The sequence below is a fragment of the Cebus imitator genome, unplaced genomic scaffold (assembly GCF_001604975.1).
Source record: "Cebus imitator isolate Cc_AM_T3 unplaced genomic scaffold, Cebus_imitator-1.0 Scaffold558, whole genome shotgun sequence".
NCBI lineage: Eukaryota > Metazoa > Chordata > Mammalia > Primates > Cebidae > Cebus > Cebus imitator.
Window position 1 is genome coordinate 541,104 of NW_016107873.1, and position 26,885 is coordinate 567,988.

The 26,885-nt window shown below is 35.1% G+C and overlaps 1 protein-coding gene across 1 annotated transcript in view; it reads left to right on the forward strand.

Annotated features, from left to right (window-relative positions):
- The window catches only part of ME1 (malic enzyme 1), a 195,194-nt gene that overhangs the window by 30,814 nt on the left and 137,495 nt on the right, over positions 1-26,885 (forward strand). Inside the window, exon 3 of the mRNA XM_017515763.2 lies at positions 474-623. Within this exon, the coding sequence (XP_017371252.1) occupies positions 474-623 (150 nt within the window). The remainder of the gene's footprint in view (positions 1-473; positions 624-26,885) is intronic.

A 26,885-nucleotide genomic window follows, 5' to 3' on the forward strand; every position in this document is an offset into this window, starting at 1 on the left:
AAAAAAAAAAAAAAAACCTGGATGTGGTAGCAGAAGCCTATAATCATAGCCACTCAGGAGATGGGGTTTCACCATCTTGGCTCGGCTGGTCTTGAACTCCTGACCTTGGGATCCACCTGCCTCCTATTCGCAGAGTGCTGGGATTACAGGCATGAGCCACCATACCCAGCCATTTTTGTATTTTTAGTAGAGACAGGGCTTCACCATGTTCACCAGGCTGATCTCAGACTCCTGACTTTAAGATTCACCAGCCTCATCCTCCCAAAGTGCTGGTATTACAGGTGTGAGCCACTGCGCCCAGCTGCGACTCTGTCTTAGAAAAAAAAAGAACATTTCTTAAGTCTTTTTTAATCAGATGTTTTCTATATAACCTAAAAGTACTTTATATTTGGTTGAAAATATTTAATTAGATTTCTAAGTAGCTATTTCACTGCTTTATGGGATATAGATCTAATTATGTCCAATTTCTACAGGTATCTTCTCTTAATGGATCTCCAAGATAGAAATGAAAAACTCTTTTATCGAGTGCTAACGTCTGACATTGAGAAATTCATGCCTATTGTTTATACTCCCACTGTGGGTCTGGCTTGCCAACAGTATAGTTTAGTGTTTCAGAAGCCAAGGTATGTCAACTTTTATTTTAAATACAACTTGTGTCTTTATTTTTGTAAGTTTTTTGCAGTAATTTAAAATTCTGTATTATTATTTTAAAGTTGACAATGAAATTGTATGTATGTATGATGTACAGCATGTTTTGAAACATGAATACATGGTAAAATGGTGGAATCAAGCTAATTAGCATATGCATCGTTTCACATTCTTATCATTTATTTGGGGTGAGTACAATAAAATCTACTTTTAGCAATTTTCACATATATAATAAATTATCCTTAGCAATATTCACTAGGTGTCTTGAACTCATTCCTCCTGTTTAACTGTAATTTTGTATCCTTTCACCAGCATTTTCCTAATCCCGCAACCCGCTGCCCCTACTCTTCTCCTATCCTCTGGTAACTACCGTTCTACTCTCTGCCACTATGAGTTTGACTATTTTTGGGTTCCACATATAAGATCATGCGGTATTTGTCTTTCTGTATCTGGCTTATTTCACTTAACATAATGTCCTAAAGGTTCATCTGTATTGTTGCAAATGACAGAATTTCCTTCTATTTAAGGCTGAGTGGTGTCCTGGTGTATATATGTACCACATTATCTTTATCTATTCATCTGTTGATGGACTCTTAGCTTGATCCCATATCTTGGTCATTGTGCATAATGCTGCAATGAACATGGGAGTGCAAATATCTCCTAGACATACTGATTTCATTTCCTTTGGATACGTACCCAGTGGTGGTATTACTAGATTGTATAGTAGTTCTAGTCTTAATTTTTTGAGGAGCTTCCATACTGTTTTCCATAATAGATGTACCAGCTTACATTCCCACTGAATAGTGAATAAGAATTTCCTTTCCTCAGGATCCGTGCCAATACTTATTGTTCATCTTTTTGAAAATAGCTGTTCTAACAAGTGTGTGGTGATATCTCACTGTGCTTTTAATTTCAGTTTTTCTGATGATTAGTGATGTTGAGCAATTTTTCATATACCTGTAGGTCATTTATATGTCTTCTTTGAGAACTGTCTCTTCTGGCATTTTGCTCATTTTAAAAACAGGTTATTTGTTTTGTTGTTATTATTTGAGTTCCTTATATATTTTGAATTAATCCCTTTTGAGGTCTATAGTTCACAAATATTCTCTCCTATTCCACAGTTGCGTCTTCACTCTGTTGACTGACTCCTTTGTTATGCAGAGCTTTTTAGTTTCTTATAATTCCATTTGTTTATTTTGGCTTTTAACTATCCCACTGGGGTCATATCTAAAAAAATCATCACCCAGACCAATATCATGTAGCTTTTCCCCTAAATTTCCTTGTAGTAGTTTTACAGTTTCAAGTCTATTCGAGTACGTATTGAATTGATTTTTTAAAATATAATGTGAAGTAAGGGTCTAATTTCAGTCTTCTAGCATATGGAAATCCAGTTTTCCCATCACCATTTAATGAAGAGACTGTTGTTTCTCCATTGTATATTCTTTTCACTTTTGTAAAAAATCAGTTGACTGTAAATGCATGGATTTATTTCTGAGCTGTCTATTCTGTTTCATTGGTCTCTGTGTTTGTTTTTATCCTGGTACCATGCTGTTGTGATTACTATAACTTGCAGTACTTTTGAAATCAGGTAGTATGATACTTCTAGCTTTGTTCTTTTTGTTCAAGATTGCTTTGGATATTTTGGGCCTTTTGGGGTTCATATGAATTTTTTGATTATGTTTTTATATTTCTGGGAAAAAAATGTCATTGGAACTCCTGATAGCGATTGCACAATCGCTTCTCAGCCTTTTGGCTAAGATCAAGTGTGATAGCGATTGCACTGAATCAGTAGATCTCTTTTGGTAGTATGGTCATTTTAGTAATATAATTCTTCCAATCCATGAAATGGTATTTTTCCATTTATTTGTGTCTTCTTCCATTTCTTTCATCAATGCTTTGTAGTTTTCAGTATATAGATATTTCACCTCCTTGGTTAAATTTATTCCTCAGTATTTTGTTTTTTGGTGGCTATCATTATTATTATTGTTTTGAGACAATATTATGCTATCTAGAGTATGGTGGCATGATCTCAGCTCGCTGCAACCTTTGCGTCCTGGGTTCAAGTGATTCTTGTGCCGCAACCTGCTGAGTAACTGGGATTACAGGTATGCACCACCCACCACACCCAGTTTATTTTTGTATTTTTAGTAGAGATGGAGTTTCATCATGTTGGCAAGGCTGGTCTCGAGCTGTTGGCCTCAAGGGCCACCTGCCTTAGCCTCCCAAAGTGCTGGGATTACAGGCATGAGCCACCACATTTGGCCTTGGTAGCTATTATTAATGGGATTGCTTTTTTGATATTTTTGGATAGTTTATAGTGTATTTGAAACATTACTGACTTTTGTATGTTGATTTTGTATCATGCAAATTTCCTGAATTTGTTTATTAGTTTTAACAGTTTTTTGTGGAGTCTTTAGGGTTTTCTGTATATGTTTATATTGTCTGTAAACAGAGACCATTTAACTTCTTCCTTTCTAATATGGATGCCTTATTTTTTTTTTCTTTCACTTGCCTAATTGCTCTGGCTAGGACTTCCAGCACAAAATTTTCTCTCTAGATTTAAGATTTGGCCAGGTGCGGTGGCTCATGCCTATAATCCCAGCACTTTGGGAGGCCAAGGTGGGCGGATCACAAGGTCAAGAGATCAAGACCATCCTGACCAACATGGTGATGTGTGCCTGTAGTCCCAGCTACTCGGAAGGCTAAGGCAGGAGAATAACTTGAACCTGAGAGGCGGAGGTTGCGGTGAGCCGAGATCGCGCCATTGCACTCCAGCCTGGGTAACAAGAGCGAAACTCCGTCTCAAAAAAAAAAAAAAAAAAAAGAAAGTAATATTGATCATAATTAAACTTACCTTTGATATGCTAATTGCCATATTTACAAGTTAAAGATTCCAAATTTTTCTGAAATGAGAATATTACTTTTTAAATTAAGTCAGAATTAAACGATCTTAAAGTAGCTCTTTTGTTCTTTTCCTTAAATGAACTAGTATTCACCTTTGAGGTGCATACAATATAGAACACAATTAGCTCAACGAAGTGGTCACTGAGGGCAATGCCAGCCCCAGCATCAAAGGTAAAAGAGTGGATGTTGCTGTTGAAGTCAGAGGAGACAACCTGGTGCTCATGGTAGCCCAGAATGCCCTTGAGGAGGCCCTCTGACACCTGCTTTGCCACTTTCTTGATGTCATCATATTTGGCAGGTTTTTCAAGATGGCAGGTCAGGTCCATGACTGACATGTAGGCAGTAGGGACACAAAAGAACATGCCATTGAGCTTTCAGGTCAATGAGGGGGTGTAGATCTTAGGGTTTCCGGTAGGCTATTTTGAAGAACATTGGCTTTTACTGTTAGCTAAATGTAAAGCCCTAAATGGTCTTATGCAGTTACATGACATGAGCTAATTTTTTATAAAGAGCATTTTGGTTGCTGTGTTGAGAATAGACTAAAGAAGCAAAAGAAGAATCAGGGAACCTTGTTAGGAGGCTATTACAATAAACCCAGTGAGAGATAATGGTGGCTCAGATTAGGAAGGTAGTAATGGAATTAGAGGTAAGTTTTAAAATCCAGATTCTGGATAAAAATGAGGACAGTCACAAGGATTTTCTGTTGGGTTGAAGTCTTCCTAGAGTAGTGATTGAAAGTATGGACTCTATATAGAGTAGATAGCCTATTTTTACTTACCGGTTTTGCCACCTGTTGTAGTCTGGTATAAGGTATTTAACTTTTCTGTGCTTCAGTTTCCTCTTCTATAAATTGGGAGTAATACTACAGCCTGCCGTATCTTACCCATATTTTTAAATTCCAAAACTTTGAAAATGAATCTCATTTGGGACAAAATGTAAAAAAATCTCATTTTGGACAAAACCTGATGTTATCCAAAATCACTGGTAGAAGTACCAAAGACTGTATATAGTCTCATCAGCCAGCAGTAAACTGGATTTATAAGACTATAATAGTCTGTTTATCTCAGTGTCATTTGTTTTTCTGTGGATGTATTAATGTATTTGATTATGGGGGCTTTCTTAGAAATACATATATTTATATATATAAACTTATATAAGTATATATTTGTGTGTGTGTGTGTGTGTGTGTGTGTGTGTGTATGGGGGTATGGCTAGGGAGGGGGAGAGGAAGAAATGCGGAAGAGGGTAGAAGTAGGAGAGCATTTGTGGCAAATGCTTACAAATGTTGAATCTAGGTGAAGGTTTTGGTTGTATTATTCTTTCATATTCTTTCAACTTTTCTGTAATATTTGAAATTTAAGTAGGTGAATGCTTTACTACCAGAGAAAGCAAAGTTTCTAATTCCATTTTGGTGTGATCTCTTCATGGCAGTTTTCTGTCATATTTCAAGTTAGTGTGTATATTTCATTGAACGTTTGATAATTTTGAATTTTTCCAGTAAGATAATTATGTCTTTTCCTATAATTATTTAAAAAACTGAAATTATGTTATGTAGCATAAATTTAGGTGTTATGTTTAATTAGAAAGGGAATTGTGGATGTGTGAATGATGAATCTTCCATTAACATATAGATGAATTTTATTTTTAAGCCAAAATGGAAAAATGTCTAGTAAACCTATATACCAAAACAGCAGGTATTTTAAGATATTCAGAAAGTACAGAGGAGAATTATACCTTTTATTCTATTAATACTTACTGTGTATGATTTTGTTGGTAGTGCTTAGGAACATAGTGAAAATTAAGGGTTAATAAATACTTCAAATACTGAGTTTAACGTAGTTACAGTTATATCTTTTGATCATACTTTCAAATATATAATGCTGTGATACTTTTCTGTGGCTGGATGTTTTTTAATTTTGAATATGGCATTAAAATTTTGCTAGGTATCCAAAAATAAATTCTCATATGAATAACCCTTTTTCTATTTTTTTCCTAAATGACTGCTGGAATATTCATTTATTGGTTATGTGTGGAATTTCTCTTCTCTTTGGCATAGATACTTTGTGTGAGTTTTTCAGATGTCATAGATAATCATTTTTAAAAATATTTTTGGGCTTGCTTAGATTGTCTTGTTCTCATGTGCCCATACCATTTTAATTCTTAAAGAATTTCCAGTGTTTGGTAGTGTAATCTGCTTATGTCAGTTTGCCTAATTGTGATTAATGTGTACATAGAGGTATGATTTTTGGAAGCTACAGGCAAGTTTTTTTGTATTTTTGCAGACTGCTGAGCTTCTTTGTTACTTAAGTTACCTGTATTTTGTGAAACTTTTTTAAAGAAAAGTTTTGTACAAATTGATAATGCAGGTATATGTAATGGATAGCTGAAGCAGATTAATATAATTTCTTTGGAAATATTTCTACTTACTATATTTTTACACTTCATTTTCTAAGATTTATCTCCCTCTCTGAGTTCTGATTAGCTACATATTATTATACCATGTATTTGGAAATTATTCATGTTTCTACTTTTGATATTTCTAATATTCTATCAAGATATGCTTGATCTCTCTCTCTTTTTTTTTTTTTTTTTTTTTTTTTTTTTTTTTTTTTTTTTTTTTTTTTTTTTTTTTGTTTCAACTAGATTGTAAGCTTCCAGAGAAAAGGGATTATATTTTATAAATTATTCTTGTATTTCTCATGTTATTTAGACTTAATTCCTGGTTGGTGTTCAATTAATATATATTGCTTGCTGTCTCATAGAAATAATAACTTAGAATTACTTTACTCATTCACTCACATAGAAAAATATAAAGTATTCATATGTTCTTTATTTCTCCTACTGTTTAAGCATATTATTCTAACAGGCAAATTCTCATACATAATAGATATTAAAGAAATTGGACACACTCCAAGGAATCAGACTGTGAGGACATGAAATATTATTATTATTATTATTATTATTATTTATCTTTGAGATGGAGTTTCACTCTGTCGCCCACGCTGGAGTGTAGTGGCATAGTCTCAGCTCACTGCAACCTCTGTCTCCCCGGTTTAAGTGATTCTCCTGCCTCAGGCTCCCAAATAGCTGGGATTACAGGCATGTACCACCATTTCCAGCTCATTTTTGTTTTTTTGGTTTTTTTTTTTTGGTAGCGATGGGGTTTCACCACGTTGCCCAGGCTGGTCTTGATCTTCTGGGCTCAAGAGATCCACCCGTCTTGGCCTCCCAAAGTGCTGGGATTACCACTGCACCTGGCTTGAGTCACTCATCCTTATACAGTGCACCACTAATTTGATTTTGGCAAACAGAATGAGCTAATACAACAGTTTGTTCATGATAGTCTTTTTTAAAGGAGCATTTCCAAAATGTGATTAGAGTAGTACTGTTGGTTCACCAAAAAGTTATAATGAAAATAGTATTCAGTACTCAAATTAATTGGAGAAAAACGGAATTAATGAAATCAGACAGGATTCTTTACGGCAGAGCTTCTCAGAGTAATACCTTCTTTGTGTTTTGGATGGTGAGAAATAGATTTAATAAAGAAGTATGTGTAGCCTAATTCTTAGCACAATGTAGATATTCTCAAATGGTGGTTATTGTTACTGGTATTATTTTAACTCTCAGGCTTCTTGATGATCAAATAGATTACAAAGTTTCAGAATATTGGAATATTTGAGAGAGAGAAAAAGTTCATTTGAGGGGCCAGACATGGTGGTGCACGCCTGTAATTTGGGAGGCCAAGGCAGATGAATTAGATTAGTTAAACAGTTCAAGACCAGCCTGGGCAACATGGTGAAACCCCATCTTTACAAAAAATACAAAAATCAACTGGTGTGGCGGTGCGTGCTATAGTCCCAGCTACTCAGGAGGCTGAGGTGGGAAGATCGCTTGAGCCTGGGATGTCGAGGCTGCAGTGAGCTGTAATTCCACCACTGTATTCTTTCTAGCCTGAGGGATAGAGCATGATCCTGTCTCAAAAAAAAAAGAAAGTTTATTTTGGGACATGCTAACTTTTAGATGTCTTTTGAATTTCTAAGTAGAAGGGTCTAATGGTCAATTAAATGTATGGACCTGAAACTTAGTAGATGAGGTACTTAAAATGTCCTAACATTTTAACTTGCATATTATATATGCTGTGCAAATGGTATCTGTTTTGATTTTGGCAGTATCACAGATTATCAACAAGAGTAGTTGTTAAAAAGAATTAGTCAATGAAATGTTCTATTATGCTGCTTTATGTCTTCCTAGAACATTCTTTGAAAAATGCATAAAAGAAAATATTAAAATCAGCCAAAACAACATATTAAAATATTTTTCTACATTTAACAATATATTTTTATACTTATTTCCTTTGGAATCCCAAAACTGTTTGAAGTAGAGTATTCATTATTTAAATTGTGGGAACTAAGCTTTCTTTATCACTTAATATGTAATTTCATGTGAGAAAGTATATCTCGTATACCATTGTGACCATGATTAGAAATGGAGATATATACAAATATGAGAGTCTAAATGATGTTTACTTATATGGAAACATAGTTTCTGGAGATGTATAGCCAATAGTATTGTCTCATATGATGAGGGTGTCAGTTTTAATATTTGATTTGTGAAATAGCAGCAAGAAAAGAAACTTAACAAGACTAACTGTAAAAACAAACCTTCCCAAAGCAAATACTTCTTTAACCAAAGAATGTTCTCATTGTATAGTGCAGATTATAATTATACTATCGAAGGAGAGATTAATAGAATAAAACTTTTATATTGTTCTTGCTTTATAAATTTTATCTAGTTTTAAATCGACCTGGCTTTTTTTCCTGTATCTATTTTAATGATATACTGTATAGTATGGTAAGTTTACTTGATTAAGCTGTAAGTATTTCAGTAACTCAGTAATTGATTGTAAAATAAACCTAAGTTGCTTATGGAAAAGAAACATGATTTCACAGCACTTTTAATAAATGCAAGTTAAATTTTTAATGCTTGAAATAAGACTGTGGCACTGTCTTAGTCAATTTGGACTGCTATAATAGACTACCATAAATTGGGTACTTTATCAGCAACAGAAATTCATTTCTCACAGCTCTGGGGAGGCTGGGAAGTCTGAGAGCAGGGTGTCAGCATGGTTGTGTTCCAGTAAGGGCCCTCTTCTGGGTTGCAGACTGCCAGCTTCCTGTTGTTTCCTCCCGTGGCAGAAAGCAGAGTGCTCTCTGGGGTCCCTTTTATAAAATGCACTAATCATATGACGTAAATCACCTTCCAAAGGCCCCATCTCCTAATACCATCATATTGGGGGTTAGATTTCAAAATATATTAATTTTGGGGGTCACAAACATTCAGTCTGTTGCAGGAACTTCAATAATTTAATGCGATTTTACTCGTTATTTGATAGTCACAATATAAACTGCCAGGTAATTCAGTTTCCAGAAGTTAGTAGACATGCCTAACTGTCCTAGTTCCTCTCACTCTGAGACATGTGCAGCTCAGTTTTTTTCATGGACCAGAATGGGAGTTTCTGGGAAGGGGTGAGTGAAGGTCCTAAACCTTTAGGTAGTCCTGGATACTAGAGCTGTCCAGGTGTACCAGGACTATTCTTAATTAGATTTGCCTTTCTTTAATTGCACTGCTTTAGAATCTTAAGGAATATCTAGGAAACTTTTGAGAACTAGGGAATATTTTTGGCTTATGGTTCTGGTTTAGTGTGTGACTTTTGTTTTTTACTGTGTTAATAATTGTCTGCATCTCTAGAAATTCTCTTAAACATCAAATAGTTGGTGTTTAAGAGGGCAACTAGCTTTTAACGCTTTGAGAAAAGTGATCATTTTAATGTTCAATATTAATAAAATTTTCACTATGGTAATAAGCCTTTGATTTTGACTTATACTTATTCTGTAATGTTATTTGGTCCATTTATTTCATTTCCTTTGAAACTGGCTGAAAAATACATGCTGTAATTTTTTTTCAAAGAAATGAAACAAGTCAGATGGAATGTCTGGACAAGTTCGAGTCTTAACTGTTAACATTAGTTGATTTTGTAGTTAAAGATAATTATTTATTAAAAGTTGATTTTTATTTATTATAGAAATATAGATGATGATTTCTTAAGTTACTAATTTGAACCAATTATTTTTTCCAAGTAGAATAATGTCATATTTATGAAAATGTATATATAACTTGTGCTAATTAGGAGTGAGGTAGAGTATCCTATATCTTAAGTACTGGAAATTGAGCAAGTGCCCAGAAATAGTTTAAAACACCAAACTATCTTCTTTCCTAAGCATTGCCTTAATGAGGAAAAATTTGGAGAATGGAAAAAATGTCCACATGTTTCAAACATCAGTTCTTTACATCAAGATCTAAGGGTTGTCTAAATTTGTGCATAGACATATAAATCTTTTTAGCCAAGCAGTGAAACTTATCTTTTACTGTAAAAAGCCATTAAAAATATAAAGTAACAGTTCATTGAGTCTCCATATTCATCTAGAGATTTTAAATATGGAAAAGTTGAATGGAAATTTAGTCTAGGATCCAAAAATAACTTTTCTACAATCTGTGTGGTATATCCAGGTGTTTTGACTTAAGTTTACCCTAGCATTTGGAGAATTATGGAGAATTGCCAAGTTTTATCTCAAGTGGTATTTGTGGAAGTCTGTTTATTTGGGCATCATTTCCTCATCTTTAAGAGGGTATTTATTTTTAAGGAAGATTATAAATCTCACTCTACTAAAAATAAAGAAATTTTTAAAAGGAGGTATAGTTCTTATATCACTTTGCATCCCCTTTCCAGATCACATCTTGAATATTGTATTTAGTTTTGCATACCATATTTTTGAAGTGTCATTGATACTCAGAGAAAGTGACCATAGTAGTGACAGTTATTGAAAACTTGTTGTGTGAGAAATGGTGGAAATAGGAATGTTTAGCCTAAAAGGAAAGACTTCAAAGTTAAGCCTTCAATTATTTGAAAGATTTTCATATAGAAGAAAATGTATGCTTGCATATAGTCTCAGAATGTAGAACTTAAATCACTAGATGAGGTGTAAAGCCACATACCCACAACCATGTCATCTTTAACAGAGTTGACAATTATAAACAATGGAGAAAGGACTCGCTATTCAATAAATGGTTCTAAGATAACTGGTTAGCAATATGTAGAAGATTGAAACAGAACACCTTCCTTTCACAATTAACTCAAGATAGATTAAAGACTTAAATATAAAACCCGAAACTATGAAAACCTAGAAGAAAACTTAAGAAATACCATTCTTGACATTGGCCTTGGTAAATCATTTATGACTAAGTCCCTAAAAGAAATTGCAACAAAACAAAATTTGTATATATATTTTTAAATTGCATTTTAGGATCTGGGGTACATGTGCAGAACATGCAAGATTGTTGCATAGGTATCAACATGGCAATATGGTTTGCTGCTTCCATGCCCACATCACCTATATTTGGCATTTCTCCCCATGTTATCCCTCCTCAACCTCCCTACCCCCTGCTGTCCCTCCCCTATTCTCCCCCAACACACCCCAGTGGGTGATACTCCCCTCCCTGTGTTCATGTGTTCAGTATCCACTTATGAGTGAGAACATTCGGTGTTTGATTTTCTGTTCTTGTGTCAGTTTACTAAGAACGATGGCTTCCAGATTCATCCATGTCCTACAAAGGACACGAACTCACCGTTTCTTATGGCTGCATAGTATTCTATGGTGTATATATGCCACATTTTCCTTGTCCAGTCTATCATCAGTGGGCATTTGGGTTGGTTCCAGGTCTTTGCTATTGTAAACGGTGCTGCAGTGAATACATGTGTGCATGTGTCTTTATACTGGAATGATTTATAATCCTTTGGATATATACCCAGTAATAGGATTGCTGGATCAAATGGAATTTCTGTTTCTAGGTCCTTGAGGAATCGCCACATTGTCTTCCAGAATGGTTGAACTAATTTACACTCCCACCAACAGTGTAAAAGTGTCCTATTTCTCCACATCCTCTCCAGCATCTGTTGTCTCCAGATTTTTTAATGATCACCATTCTAACAGGCATGAGATGGTATCTCAATGTGGTTTTGATTTGCATTTCTCTAATGACCAGTAATGATGAGCACTTTTTCATATGTTTGTTGGCTTCATAAATGTCATCTTTTGAAAAGTGTCCATTCATATCCTTTGCCCACTTTTGAATGGGTTTGTTTGTTTTTTTCTTGTAAATCTGTTTTGGTTCTTTGTAGATTCTGGATATTAGCCCTTTGTCAGATGGGTAGATTGCAAAAATTTTTTCCCATTCTGTTGATTGCCGGTTTACTCTAATGGTTGTTTCTTTTGCTGTACAGAAGCTCTGGAGTTTAATTAGATCCCATTTGTCTATTTTGGCTTTTGTTGCCAATGCTTTTGGTGTTTTAGTCATGAAGTCCTTGCCTATGACTATGTCCTGAATGGTTTTGCCTAGGTTTTCTTCTAGGGTTTTTCTGGTGTTAGGTCTTATGGTTAAGCCTTTAATCTATCTGGAGTTAATTTTTGTGTAAGGTGTCAGGAAGGGGCCCAGTTTCTGCTTTCTGCACGTGGCTAGCCAGTTTTCCCAACATCATTTATTAAACAGGGAATTCTTTCCCCATTGCTTGTTTTCGTCAGGTTTGTCAAAGATCAGATGGTTGTAGATGTGTGGCGTTGCCTCCGAGGCCTCTGTTCTGTTCCATTGGTCTATATCTCTGTTTTGGGACCAGTACCATGCTGTTTTGAATACTGTAGCCTTGTAATATAGTTTGAACAAAACAAAAACTTACAAGGACCCTAATTAGACTAAAGAGCTTCTGCACAGCAAGAGAAACTATTAAAAGAATAAACAGACAACCTACACAATGGGAGAAAATATTCACAAACTATGCATCTGGCAAAGGTCTATAATATAAGGAACTTAAATTTACAAGCAAAAAACAATCCCGTTAAAAAGTGGGCAAAAGACATAACAGACACTTCTCAAAAGAAGACATGAAAAAATGATCAGCATCACTAGTCTTCAGAGAAATGCAAATCAAAACCACAAGGAGATACCATCTCACACCAGTAAGAATGACTATTATTAAAAAGAAAAAAAATCAGATGTTAGGGAGGTTACAAAGAAATAAACGCTTATATGCTGCTGGTGAGAATGTAAATTATTTTAGCCACTGTAGAAGGCAGTTTAAAGATTACTCACAGAACTTAAAACAGAACTGCCGTTCAACACAGAAATTCCATTTTTGGGTATATACTCATTATTGGGTATATTCCCAAAGGAAAATAAACCACTCAACCAAAAAGACACATGCACTCATATGTTCACTGCAGCATTATTCACAATAGCAAAGACACGGAATCAACCTAAATGCCCACCAGCAGTGGACTGGATAAAGAAAATGTGGTGCATATACTCCATGGAATACTACACAGCCATAAAAAGAATGAAATGTCCTTTGCAGCAACATGGATGTAGCAAATTGTTGATTTTAACTCAATACTCTATGTTTTATTGTATATGTTACAATAATATTTTATTTTTGCTATGGTAAAATTTATAAAATTGTTGGTAGAAGGATTCCAAATGAAATAATTACTTCAAATAAACCCTTGAAGTTACCGAATTTTATTTTTTCTAAGCAATGAAGTTTCTCATTTAACAGTGTAAACCCTGAGTTTAATATGATTGGTGGCTGAATTAATGACATTTATAATAATTTGAAGAGTATCATATTTTAAATATTTTCAAAAATAGTGCTGCCTTGTGAAATAAAATATTTTCACTACGAAATGAGGTAATTTATTTTAAAAACTGAAAATGTGCAAATATATTATTTCCCTCTTTATATAAGTTCATTTTTATTGTCAGTGTGCCAAATAAATGCCATCTGTCAGATGAGGTCAGTGTTACCTTAGGATTCTTTCCAGTGCTTTTTACCATGAAAAGTACTTTGGAGTTTATCAGAACAACAGTCTATTTATATTTAATTAATTGGGTGCTTATACTAGTCTTAAAATGAGTAAATGAAGAAGTTATTTAAAATTATTGTGTGTACATTTTGAGTTCACATTTATTTGGAAACAGTAGTTGAGCTGTGATATGTAGAGATTGAGTCAGTAACATTTGCTCTTTGTTGATTTTTAAAGTCTGTTCATTTTATAATAGAAGTAGTCATTGTAAGGAAAGTATCACCAGGTAGTGAATGCCAGAGGTGGGACTTGAACTTGTTTTCTTCCTCTTAATCCTCTGTATTAGTAAGAGTCCTCCAGAGAAATAAAACCAATAGTATATGTGTGTGTGTGTGTATATATGAATGTATATGTATGTGTTTATACATTTTAAGGAATTGTTCAATGAGATTGTGAAGGCCGGCCAGTCTAAAATCTGCAGGTAGGCTAGCAGGCTGGAAACCCAAAGAAGAGTTGAGTCTGAAGACAGTCTGCCGGGCGAATTTCCTCTTCTTCAGGGGAGGTCAGTCTTTTCAAATAAGGTTTCAACTGATTGGATGAGGCCCATACACACTGTGGAGGGTAATCTGTTTTATTCAGAATCTACCATTTTAAATATTAGTATCATCTCAAACTTACCTTCATGGAAACATTTAGAATATTTGACCAACCATCTGGATACTGTGCCTAGCTAGGGTGACACATGAAATTAGCCAATCCATATTCCTAGACCAATCTTGAGTCTTCTTATCTTAGATTAATTTTTTTTTCCAACTCACCTCTGAGTTGTTCAGAGAAGTTTCACTCTATCATGTAGCTTCTTGGAACTTTCCCTATTGACTAATATGTGTTCTGATTTTCAAAAGGTAAAATGATATGTCTGTTAATTAAGATTATTCTCCCAAATACTGGAGTGTTTATGTATGAAGAGTTTCATATATTACTTTTCAGAAGAACTTAATTCTAACAGGTATTTCTTAGGAATATTGCTCTACTATGATTTCACTTTTAAAAGTTCCTAACACTGATTAGATTAATTATAGTAATTTAACATTTAAACCTAGTTTTAGAAATTGCCAGATAACATTATTGACCATTCAATTCTCCCAGAAGCCTCTTGCTTTGTTTTTTTCCCAACTCTGCCATTTCTTTACAATCTTTTAAATTATTGGTTGTGTTTATTATTTCATTTCTCCTTCCGTCCTTTGCCAGAAATTTATTGTTTACTACATGCCAGGCACTTTACTAAGCACTGAGAATAGGTAAATAAAGATTTAATTTCTGGATTTGTGGAATTTACAGGTAATAGTCAAGTGAGCAAAGGAACATGAGTGCTGTTTGTGTTACCAAGGAAATGAACAGAGTACAATGATAAACAGTAATGGGATTTCCTTTCACAGTGGAGTTAGGGATGTACCTCTGAGGAGATAATATTTAGGTGGCCACTTGAAGGATGAGGAAGCAGCTTGTGAAAATCAGAAAAAAAAAAATAAAGAAAAACTTTTGAGCCTAAGAAAATAGCATGTTCAGAATATTTGGGACTGGGGAGGTGGTATGAGATGAAGTTAGCAGTCTCTTGTAGGGTGTCTGGGTCATGATAGAGTTTCATTATAATGCTTAATCCATTTAAAAAGCCGTTGAATATTCAAAGTAGAGGAATGACAGCATCTAATTAAAGTTTTAAAAGATTACTATGGCTACCATGTGGTTAAAATATTAGAAATGAGAAGCTAGAATGGAATGGAAAGAGCACTAAGAAAACTTGGAGTATTGGCTCCGTTTCCAATCCTAATTGCTTTGAATGCACATGATCTTCTTAGGTTATGGAGCAAGGAAATCAAGAAAAGCTGTGAGCTAACAGAGTTGCCAATAGCAGCAACCAGTTCACATGGGAATAATTCCACAGTCTTGTAGTCCTGTAGTGATGACCATAGGTAGGTGAGCTAATAGGGATATGATATGGATACACAGCATCCAGTTATATACATAGACTCTAAATACATCAGCTGGAAATAAGAAGGTCTCCTATACATAAGAATTTCTCAAGCTTGCAGGCTTAATACAGTTCGTTTTATTTATAGCCCAAGTGAATCCCCTCACTATCTTGTCCTTTTCTCGCTGCACAAATCCATCCACAACCAATCCTTTCTTACCCTCCCAGAAGAGCCAACTGGATCATGTTCTACCCGGCTAGTAAGTATTACTCATTTCATTTCTGTGCACCTATATTTTTAATTAAAATATTATTAATGTGTGGTTGGAGTGCTATAACTCTGCCTGCACCGTCCAATTTCAGCTAGGCCTTCTGCTTCTTAGAGTTTCATTCCAGCTGTGTTTTTGGCTCATCTCACTCCTGTGGTTATAAGAATTTAAATACTCTTGCAGCCTTATCCTCCTTATCTCATATATTTCTCTCCATGTCCCACAGGAATTTATTGGTTCAACATTTTATTTCCATGAACTAAATCTAATACATTTCCTTTCTTCAATATAATATATTTCCTTCTTAATCTGTTTGACTAACTGCAGTGATCCATTCCACCCACTAAAATGTTAGTAAAGTTTTATTCTGGGTTTTATTTTCTGTTTATTCTGTATATTCTCGTATGCACATGTAACTGGAGAATTTTTAAGTCAATATCTGTAGCCTATATCTCTTTTCCTAAGATTATTACTCACATTATCAATTATTAAGTAGGTCACCTTGTATGGCAAACAACTACTTCAACCTACTCACTTCCCAGCCTAACATACCAGACTCCCAGGTTTTCTAACGTTGTAAGGTGCAACATCATTCATTCAGCTATCTAAACCAACACCTTGGAGATACACAGGAATTTTTCCCCTTCCTTTCCTTTTTTGAGCATTAGAAATTGTACCTCTTATCTATTGCGTGTCTTTTGTCCTTTCAGTCCCCACTGCCACTTTTTCAACTAGGCCCTTCTTGCTTCTTTCCTGGACTGCTACTGCATATTTACCCTTGAAAACTGTCAAAAGAGAGTGGATTTTCAAAAAGATATATCTAACTATGTCATTCTCCTGACTAAAATAACTGAACGACTCCCCAGTTCACCCCTAGTAAAATTCAAACTCCTTAGCATGATATTCAATGATTTTTATAATCTGACTCCTTTGCCTGCTTTTCTGTCATCTCTTTCCTGTTCCTCCCACCCAGGTCCCTACCCCAAGTTGAATGCCCTCAAAATCCCCTGGGCTTTTTCAGAATCTATATCATATTGATAGTGTAGTAACTGACTTTCTTTTCTATCAACTAATTTTTTTTCTTGAGGGTAGCAACTCTATCTTCCAACTCTACCCTTGAACTTAAGTAGCATTAGCAATTTTTGGTAAGTGAATAAATGGGCAATAAATTATGACTAAATATTGCCAGCCTTGTATGTGCTTTGGTCCTGAAGAGGGTTGGTTTGAATCTCTCTATTTCTCCTTACTAAATGTCTGATCTGAACATTAGTTACCTCTTCTGTAAAATGAATATTGTTACTTTGCTTAAGTAAAATGTTCCCTCTTAAACTTTTCTTTTGACAAGAGGTATATAGAACTTAAAACTGATTTATCTAAAATTCAAGTGTACAGTTCTCAAATATCAAATTCTTCTTGTAAAGCCAACATTTATTTTTCTAAGTATTGAAATTTATTTTGATCATAATTACAGAAATTATCATTGGAACATAATTAGTTGTAATCTTATAACATGTATTTAGTAATATGTAAGAATGGAAAAGGATGGGTATCACCAGACTCATCAACTAAACTTATAATTTTAAGGACAAGATTTTAAAAAACCAAGCAAATGTAAATTATGTATTATAAATACCATTAATTAAGATATTTCTAAGACACTAACAAATCAAGAATCATATAAAAAGTAAAAACAGTGTTTACAAGTATTCATAAAACACAAAGGAAGCTAATATGTTACTCTGCCACATGATTTGTATATCATATTTAGTACCTTTAAGGAAATACAAATATTTCTGAAGACAGATGGAAAGTGTTAAATCTAAGCAATAATTTGAACTATATAAACTTTCTCAAGGAAGTCCTCACCCAGAAAACAACCTATTTTATATTACGGAGTTCTTTCTTTTTCACATGGGCAGATGAGCTTAATAATTTTTCTTTTCTTTTCTTTTAATAAAATATATTTTATTGCATTTTAGGTTCTGGGGTACATGTGAAGAACATACAGGATTGTTGCATAGGTACATACATGGCAATGTGATTTGCTGCCTCCATCCCCATTGCCTATATCTGGCATTTCTCCCCATGTGTGATGCTCCCCTCCCTGTGTCCATGTGTTCTCATTGTTCAATACCAGCCTGTGAGTGAGAACATGCAGTGTTTGATTTTCTGTTCTTGTGCCAGTTTGCTGAAAATGATGGTTTCCAGGTTCATCCATGTCCCTACAAAGGACATGAACTCATCATTTTTTATGGCTGCATAGGATTCCATGGTGTATATATGCCACATTTCCCTTGTCCAGTCTATCATTGATGGGCATTTGGGTTGGTTCCAAGTCTTTGCTATTGTAAACAGTGCTACAGTGAACATATGTGTGCATGTGTCTTTATAATAGAACAGTTTATAATCCTTTGGATATATACACAGTAATAGGATTGCTAGGTCAAATGGAATTTCTATTTCTAGGTCCTTGAGGAATCGCCACACTGTCTTCCACAATGGTTAACTAATTTACACTCCCACCAACAGTGTAAAAGTGTTCCTATTTCTCCACATCCTCTCCAGCATCTGTTGTCTCCAGATTTTTTAATGATCGCCATTCTAGCTGGCATGAGATGGTATCTCAATGTGGTTCTGATTTGCATTTCTCTAATGACCAGTGATGATGAGCATTTTTTCATATGTTTGTTGTCCTCATATATGTCTTCTTTTGAAAAGTGTCTGTTGATATCCCTTGCCCACTTTCAAATGGGTTTGTTTGTTTGTTTCTTGTAAATGTGTTTTAGTTCTTTGTAGATTTTGGTTATAAGTCCTTTGTCAGATGGGTAGATTGCAAAAATTTTTTCCCATTGTGTTGGTTGCCAGTTCACTCTAATGATTGTTTCTTTTGCTGGACAGAAGCTTTGGAGTTTAATTAGATCCCATTTGTCTGTTTTGGGTTTTGTTGCCAATGCTTTTGGTGTTTTAGTCATGAAGTCCTTGCCTATGCCTGTGTACTGAATGGTTTTGCTTAGGTTTTCTTCCAGGGTTTTTCTGGTGTTAGGTCTTATATTTAAGTCTGTAATCCATCTGGAGTTAATTTTCGTGTAAGGTGTCAGGAAGGGGCCCAGTTTCTGCTTTCTGCACGTGGCTAGCCAGTTTTCCCAACACCATTTATTAAACAGGGAATCCTTTCCCCATTGCTTGTTTTTGTCAGGTTTGTCAAAGATCAGCTGGTTGTAGATGTGTAGCATTGCCTCCAAGGCCTCTGTTCTGTTCCATTGGTCTATATCTCTGTTTTGGGACCAGTACCATGCTGTTTTGAATACTGTAGCCTTGTAGTATAGTTTGAAGTCAGGTAGCATGATGCCTCCAGCTTTGTTCTTTTTGCTTAGAATTAACTTGGCTATGCAGGCTCTCTTTTGGTTCCATATGAAGTTTAAAGTGGTTTTTTCCAGTTCTGTGAAGAAGGTAATTGGTAGCTTGATGGGGATAGCATTGAATCTGTAAATTACTTTGGGCAGTATGGCCATTTTCATGGTATTGATTCTTCCTAACCATGAACATGAAATGTTTCTCCATCTGTTTGTGTCCTGTCTTATTTCATTGAGCAGTGGTTTCTAGTTCTTGAAGAGGTCCTTTACATCCTTTGTTAGTTGTATTCCTAGGTATTTTATTCTCTTTGTAGCAATTGTGAATGGCATTTCATTCTTGATTTGGCTCTCTGTTTATTGGTGTATAGGAATGCTTGTGATTTTGCACATTGATTTTGTAGCCTGAGACTTTGCTGAAGTTACTTATCTCCAGTTTAAGGAGATTTTGGGCTGAGATGATGGGGTCTTCTAAATATACAGTAATGTTTTCTGCAAATAGAGACAATTTGACTTCTTGCTTTCCTAATTGAATGCCCCTTATTTCTATTTCTTGTGTGATTGCTATGGCTAGAACTTCCAATACTATATTGAATAGGAGTGGTGAGAGAGGGCATCCTTGGCTAGTGCCAGATTTCAAAGGGAATGCTTCCAGTTTTTCCCATTCAGTATGATACTGGCTGTGGGTTTGTCATAAATAGCTTTTATTATTTTGAGATACACTCTGTCGATACCTAGTTTATTGAGAATTTTCACCATAAAGTGCTGGTGAATTTTGTCGAAGGTCTTCTCTGCATCTGTTGAGATAATCATGTGGTTTTTGTCTTTGGTTCTGTTTATGTGGTGAATTAAATACTGATGTTGTAGACTTCTTTTTGCAACGATGATTTATTTACTAAACTTAGCTTGTGACTTACCTTGCAGTTATAAGACATTCCTAATATGTGACTGTTATAGTCTTGGAGATGGTAATATGGTTTCTTTATTACTTTTCATTATTTCTCTTGTAACAAAAGAGAGCACAGAGTTTACTCAAAAATGTGAAAAGTTATACCAACAAAATTCAGTTTATTAGTGTCAAAAATAAGGAAGTAATTAGAGCACTGTGTATAATAAATAAGTCATTATCATGAGCAATGCTGAAGAATATATAGAACTGTTTTCTTCTTGCTTTTATTTGGAATGAGGTACATGCTAAACAATAAAATGAAACAGAAACCTCAAGCAATCCCAGAGGGCAACCTTCTTTAGTTTGTACCCAGAGAAAACCACCAATGACTATGGTGAATAGAATTCCTTGTGGTTGGAAAACAGATGAACAAGTTGCCGAAAGTCTCGTTTATGTATTAAGCTAGTTCAGTCAGTTTAAGAGTTATATGAAAGATTTCTTTTATCCAAGTATCTGGTAACTGCCACATTGAATTGGTTAAAAAAAAAAAAAAGAAAAGAAAAAAACCTTACTTCTGCTGTCTTCTCCAATCAATAGGCAAATATAAATATCTGAATATATATTTCAGAAGATACCTTCTAGCTTGATACTTTAACAGTATAGCAAACTGTCTTTCATGAAGATTATTTGTGACTCATTCAACCTGATTTATAGGCCTTTATAACTTTCATTGTATCTAGTTCGTGTCAGGGTTTATATCAGAAAAAGAAAATACCAAATAGAGAAGATTCTTTCATATCTTTCATTGAAACCATGGTTAGAAACAATGTCTGCTATATTGTTCGATGTGCTTTATATAAAGATGCATTTGATAAATTATTCTCAATATCAAAGAAATGCCTTTTTTTCTTCTTTCCCTCTTGCTAGAATATAGAACCAATTCAGTTTCCTTACTGAGTTTGCCTAAATAGTACTTTATGCTCAACTATAGTAGTTTTCTTTAGACCATCTGTTTCCTGTCTTTTCCCCAACCCCCATTGTATTAATTATTTTTTAATGAATGAGTCTTGCAAACACACATTTTAGATAGTCTTTAGCCCTTGAGTTCCTCCTAGGTTCAGTGGAGGGCTCATGTCCTTTAAAAAAACAAACAACAACAACAAAAAACCAGAGAAAGTATGAGTCTCTGCCCCATTTTAGCGGAGTCTAACACTTTCTTCTCTGAGTATGGGACATCTTACTGCAGCTCAGAGAAAACGGAGACAGAGTAAATCTTGCCTGTCTTCTGGATCTCCTCTCACTTTTCTGTGGTTTGAATAATTTCATGATTTTACCGAATCTGTAACTTTATTATTACCTCAAGCCTTTTAGAATTTGTTTGAAACCTCTAACAATTTATTGTTTATTTTATTTTAGTTTAAATGGAAAACAAAGAAATTAAAACCATAATTTGAGTCTTTTTTTTTTAAGATACTTTGTAAACACAAAACAACAATCCCTTTGTATTCCCAGCTATGGACATAGTTAATTAGCAAGATCTTGAGGGAATCTGAGACCCCAAAGGCTTCATATAGTTTTTTCAAATAATTATTTACCAACCTAGTACCTCTCTCTTTTAAATTAAGTTATTTTATATTTGGGAGTTTAAAAGGTTAAATTATTTTGATTGCCGGCATGCTGCCAAATGTTAGGTTAATATTTCCAAAAACTGTACTCTCAAATCTGCAGTTGCATGTTTGAGAGTGAATAGTAATTTCATCAGTGCCAAATGATTATCATTCCTCTTTCTGAAAAGAAATTTTTGATAAAAAGTTATGTTTTCTTTCTTATTACTGAATGTCAAAGAGTTTTGTTTAGCAATGTCATTTAATTCTTAGAACTTTTTCCAACTCATGTGCCAAAAAACATGTAGAGATATATTATGGGAACTTACTGATGTACCAATTGACAACTAGATTATATTCTCCTTCAAAATTGTTGAAAGCAAAGAATTAGAAGTCACTTGAATTGCAAAAGGATTTGTTGCCCCATCATCATAATGATCACTTTTTCAACTTCTGAAAACTATCTCCAAAAGTCTTAATAAGATTTTTGAAATGGTCTATTATCTTTTATTTTTTTCACTTAAAGTCAATAAAGTCATTTATTCTGAGATACTTATAAAGGGTTGGGAAAATTAAAATATTAGTTTTGATGCATTTCCACAGTATAAACTTTTTCATTACAAAAAGTTTATATCTTACACTTTTGTCATAAACTTGAAGTTACAGATTTAATTCATTGCCTTAATGGAAAATACTTGCCATGTAACCTTGTTGGCCCAAGCAGCCCTCTTTATCAAAGCATACAGGTGAATTAGACTTACTTTCTGCCAGAAATATTCTGACTTCATTTTCAATCAAAATGTGTTAATATTTCTTCCTTGAATTTTTTTTTTTTTTTTTTTTTAAGACAGAGTCTGGTTCTGTTTCCTGGGCTGGAGTTCAGTGACACATTTTCAGTGCATTGTAATCTCCACCTCCTGAGTTCAAGTGATTCTCATGCCTCTGCCTCCCAAGAAGCTGGGATTATAGGTGTCCGCCACCACGCCCAGTGATTTTTTTTTTTTTTTTTTTGTATTTTTGTTAGAGATGGAGTTTTGCCACATTGGCCAGGTTGGTCTCGGATTCCTGGCCTTGGGGGAGTGCTGGGATTACAGGTGTGAGCTACTGCACCGGGCCTTGTGTGTGTGTGTGTGTGTCTGTGTGTGTGTGTGTGTGTGTGTATGTGTGTGAGACAGAGTTTTTGCTCTTGTTGCCCATGCTGGAGTACAATGCCGCAATCTCTGCTCACTGCAACCTCTGCCTCCTGGGTTCAAGTGATTCTCCTTCCTCACCCTCCCAAGTAGCTGGAATTACAGGCATGCACTACCACACCTGGCTAATTTTGTATTTTTAGTAGGGATGGGGTTTCACCATGTTGGTCAGGCTGGTCTTGAACTCCTGACCTCAGGTGATCCATCTGCTTTGGGCTCCCAAAGTGTTGGGATTACAGGCATGAGCCATCATGCCTGGCCCTGGCCTCTTTTTAAGAATATTATAAACAGCACTGAGAAATAATTTATAGAACATATCTTATATGATTAATAAAAATTATAATGTGCAGATTAACATGATGCAGATGTAAGTAAATTGATTTATCTATTTAAAAATAAAATATAAAACAAGGTAATTGTTTCTCATTTGTTAATTTGTAATAAAGCAGCATAATATACAGCAGTAAGTACAAGTTATTTATGTAGTCGAGAGTATGAAACACTTCCAAATATGATATTACTTGGAAATATGTGTGTATACATATATTAAGTTCTGGTGTTGGGCATTTAGAAATAGCATACACAAATCAATTAACATAATCCATCACATAAACAGAACCAATGATAAACACCACATGATTATTTCAATAGATGCAAAAAAGGCCTTTGATAAAATGCAACATCCCTTTATGTTAAAAATTCTCAATAAACTAGGCATTGATGGAACATCTCTCAAAATAATAAGAGCCATTTATGACAAACCCACAGCCAATATCATACTGAATGTGCAAAAACTGGAAGCATTCGCTTTGAAAACTGGCACAAGACAAGGGTGTCCTCTCTCACCACTCCTATTCAACATAGTATTGGAAGTTCTGGCTAGGGCAGTCAGGCAAGAGATAGAAATAAAAGGTATTCAAATAAGAAGAGAGGAAGTCAAACTGTTTCTGTTTGCAGATGACATGATCCTGTATCTAGAAAACCCTAATGTCTCAGCCCAAAAGCTCCTTAAGCTGATAAGCAGCTGCAGCAAACTCTATCAAAGGATATCAAGTACATGTGCAAAAATCACAAGCATTCCTATACACCAACAGTAGGCAAGCAAAGAGCCAAATCATGAATGAACTCCTATTCACAATTGCTAAAAAGAGAATAAAATACGTAGGAATACAGCTAACGAGGGATATGAAGGCCCTCTTCAAGGAGAACTACAAACCACTGCTTGAGGAAATAAGAGAGGACACAAACAAATGGAAAAACATTCCATCCTCATGGATAGGAAGAATCAATATTGTGAAAATTCCCATACTCTCCAAAGTAATTTATAGATTCAGGACTATTCCCATCAAACTACTATTGACATTCTTCACAGAAAAAAACTATTTCAAATTTTATAGGGAATCAAAGAAGACCCCATATAGCCAAAACAATCCTAAGCAAAAAGAACAAAGCTGGAGGCATCACGCTACCTGACTTCAAACTATGCTACAAGGCTACAGTAGCCAAAAGAACGTGATACTTGTACCAAAACAGACACATAAGCCAATGGAACAGAATAGAGACCTCAGAAATAATACCATGCAGCTACAACCATCTAATCTTTGACGAACCTGACAAAAACAAGCAATAGAGAATGGATTTTCTATCTAATAAATGGTGCTGGGAGAACTAGCCATAAGCAGAAAAATGAAACTGGACCCCTTCCATACACCTTACACAAAACTTATCTCAGGATGGGTTAAAGACTTAAATGTAAAACCCAAAACCATAAAAACCCTAGAAGAAAATCCAGGCAATACCATTCACGACACAGGCATGTGCAAAGATTTTATGATGAAATTGCCAAAAGCAATTGTAACATTGTTAAAATTGATAACTGGGATCTAATTAAACTAAAGCCTTCTGCACAGCAAAAGAAACTATCATCAGAGTGAACAGGCAACCTACAGAATGAGAGAAAATTTTTGCAATCTACTTGTCTGACAAAGGTCAAATATCTGGAATTTACAAGAAACTTAAATTTACTAGAAAAAAAAAACCATCAAAAAGTGGGCAAAGGTCATGAACAGACAATTCTCAAAGGAACACATTTATGAAGCCAACAAACATATGAAAAAATCTCAACATCAGTGATTGTTAGAGAAATGCAAATCAAAACCGCGATGAGAAACCATCTCGTGCCGGTCAGAATGATGATTATTAAAAAGTCAAGAAACAAGAGATGCTGGTGAGATTGCGGAGAAATAGGAATGCTTTTTCATTGTTGGTAGGAATGTACGCTAGTTCAACCATTGTGGAAGACAGTGTGGTAATTCCTCCAAGATCTAGAACCAGAAGTACCATTCGACCCAGCAATCCCTTTACTAGGTATTTACCTAAAGGAATATAAATCATTCTATTATAAAGATACATGCATGCGTATGTTTATTGCAGCACTATTCACAGTAACAAAGACATGAAACCAACCCAAATGGTTATCAGTGATAGACTGGATAGTGAAAATGTGGTACATATTACACCATGGAATACTATGTAGCCATAAAAAGGAATGAGATCATGTCCTTTGCAGGGACATGGATGAAGCTGGAGGCCATCTTTCTCAGCAAACTAACACAGGAACAGAAACCCAACACTGCGTGTTCTCACTCATAAGTGAAAGCTGAACGATGAGAACATATGGACACAGGGAGGGGAACAACACACCGGGGTCTGTCAGGGGGGTGAGGGGAAGGAGATCACCAGGACAAATAGCTAGTGCATGTGGGACTTAATACCTAGATGATGCGTTGATAGGTGCAGCAAGCCACCATGGCACGCGTTTACCTATGTAACAAACCTGCATGTAGTGTACACATGCATCCCGGATCCTAAAGTAAAATTTAAAAAAATTTAACAAATTAATTTTGTTAAATATAATGATCAAACTGTCTACATATTTAATGAAAGATAAAAACACACATTGCTAGCTGGGTACAGTGGCTCACATCTGTAATCCCAGCACTTGTGGAGGCCGAGGTGGGTGGAGTTCGAGACCAGCCTGGCTAACAGGTGAAACCCTGTCTCTACTAGAAATACAAAATTAGCTGGGTTTGATGGCATCTGCCTGTAGTCCCAGCTACTGGGGAGGCGGAGGCAGGAGAGTCACTGAACCCGGGAGGTGGAGGTTGCAGTGAGTTGAGATTGCACCACTGCACTCCAGCTTGGGCAATGGAGTGAGACTCTGTCAGAAAAAAAAAAAAATACATGTTGCTAAAAATGTTTGGTTTGGTGGTCGGTCAATAATTTGACCTTTGGATAAAGATACAGAAAATATGAAGCATTTGATAAAACAATATGAGGGTTATTTAACAGGAATAAATGCTTCCGTTTAATAAAGCGTTGTCTACTATCTAACTGAATGATGGACCTTTTATTTGAATGAAAATAACATGAAATTTTATCTGCAAGTTTTAGCTAGTATATCTAGTAATATTTAGTAGTTTTAGAAAATATTCTATTTATATTAAAACAATATCACTAAACATTTACTTATCTCAGCTATTTGAATATTTCTTTTCAGTGGACATGTTGTAACCATTGTGAACAGCTGGAAAAGTATGCCTTTTGTCAAATATGTGAGGGGAAAAAGCCATTTTCAACATATGGTTGCCTTACTTTTATGAGTGTTTCCTTTAACAGTGAAGCCATCTCCCACTGATCTACTCTGCGTTGTCTGAATTCAGAACTAAATACCCTCGTTTTAGTGTCAGTTTACCTGTAACAGGAATATGTGAAAGACAGATAAAGCATACATTAGCAGGCCTTACCTGGTCATGTAAGTTACCTCACCAAATTCAGTAAAATCCCAAACGTTTTTACACCTCGGGACAATACCAATAGTAACTTGAGATAGATAATTTGGTGTCTTTCTTTTGTAAGACAGGAAAAGGTCTAGCATTAAAGCAGTTAGGGAATGCAGAATCTATGTGGGTGGATAATCTTGGAGAATCACACTCGGTCTTAGCAGATCCAATTTAGGAAAGAGAGATACGGAAGGTAAATATCTAGAAATTGATTACAGTAAAACTAGTGATGCTTTTGTTGTCCTAGGAAAGTCTGTCAAACCGTACCCCTGTCAGTCTTGGGGTTCCAAGAGCAAATGTTTGAAG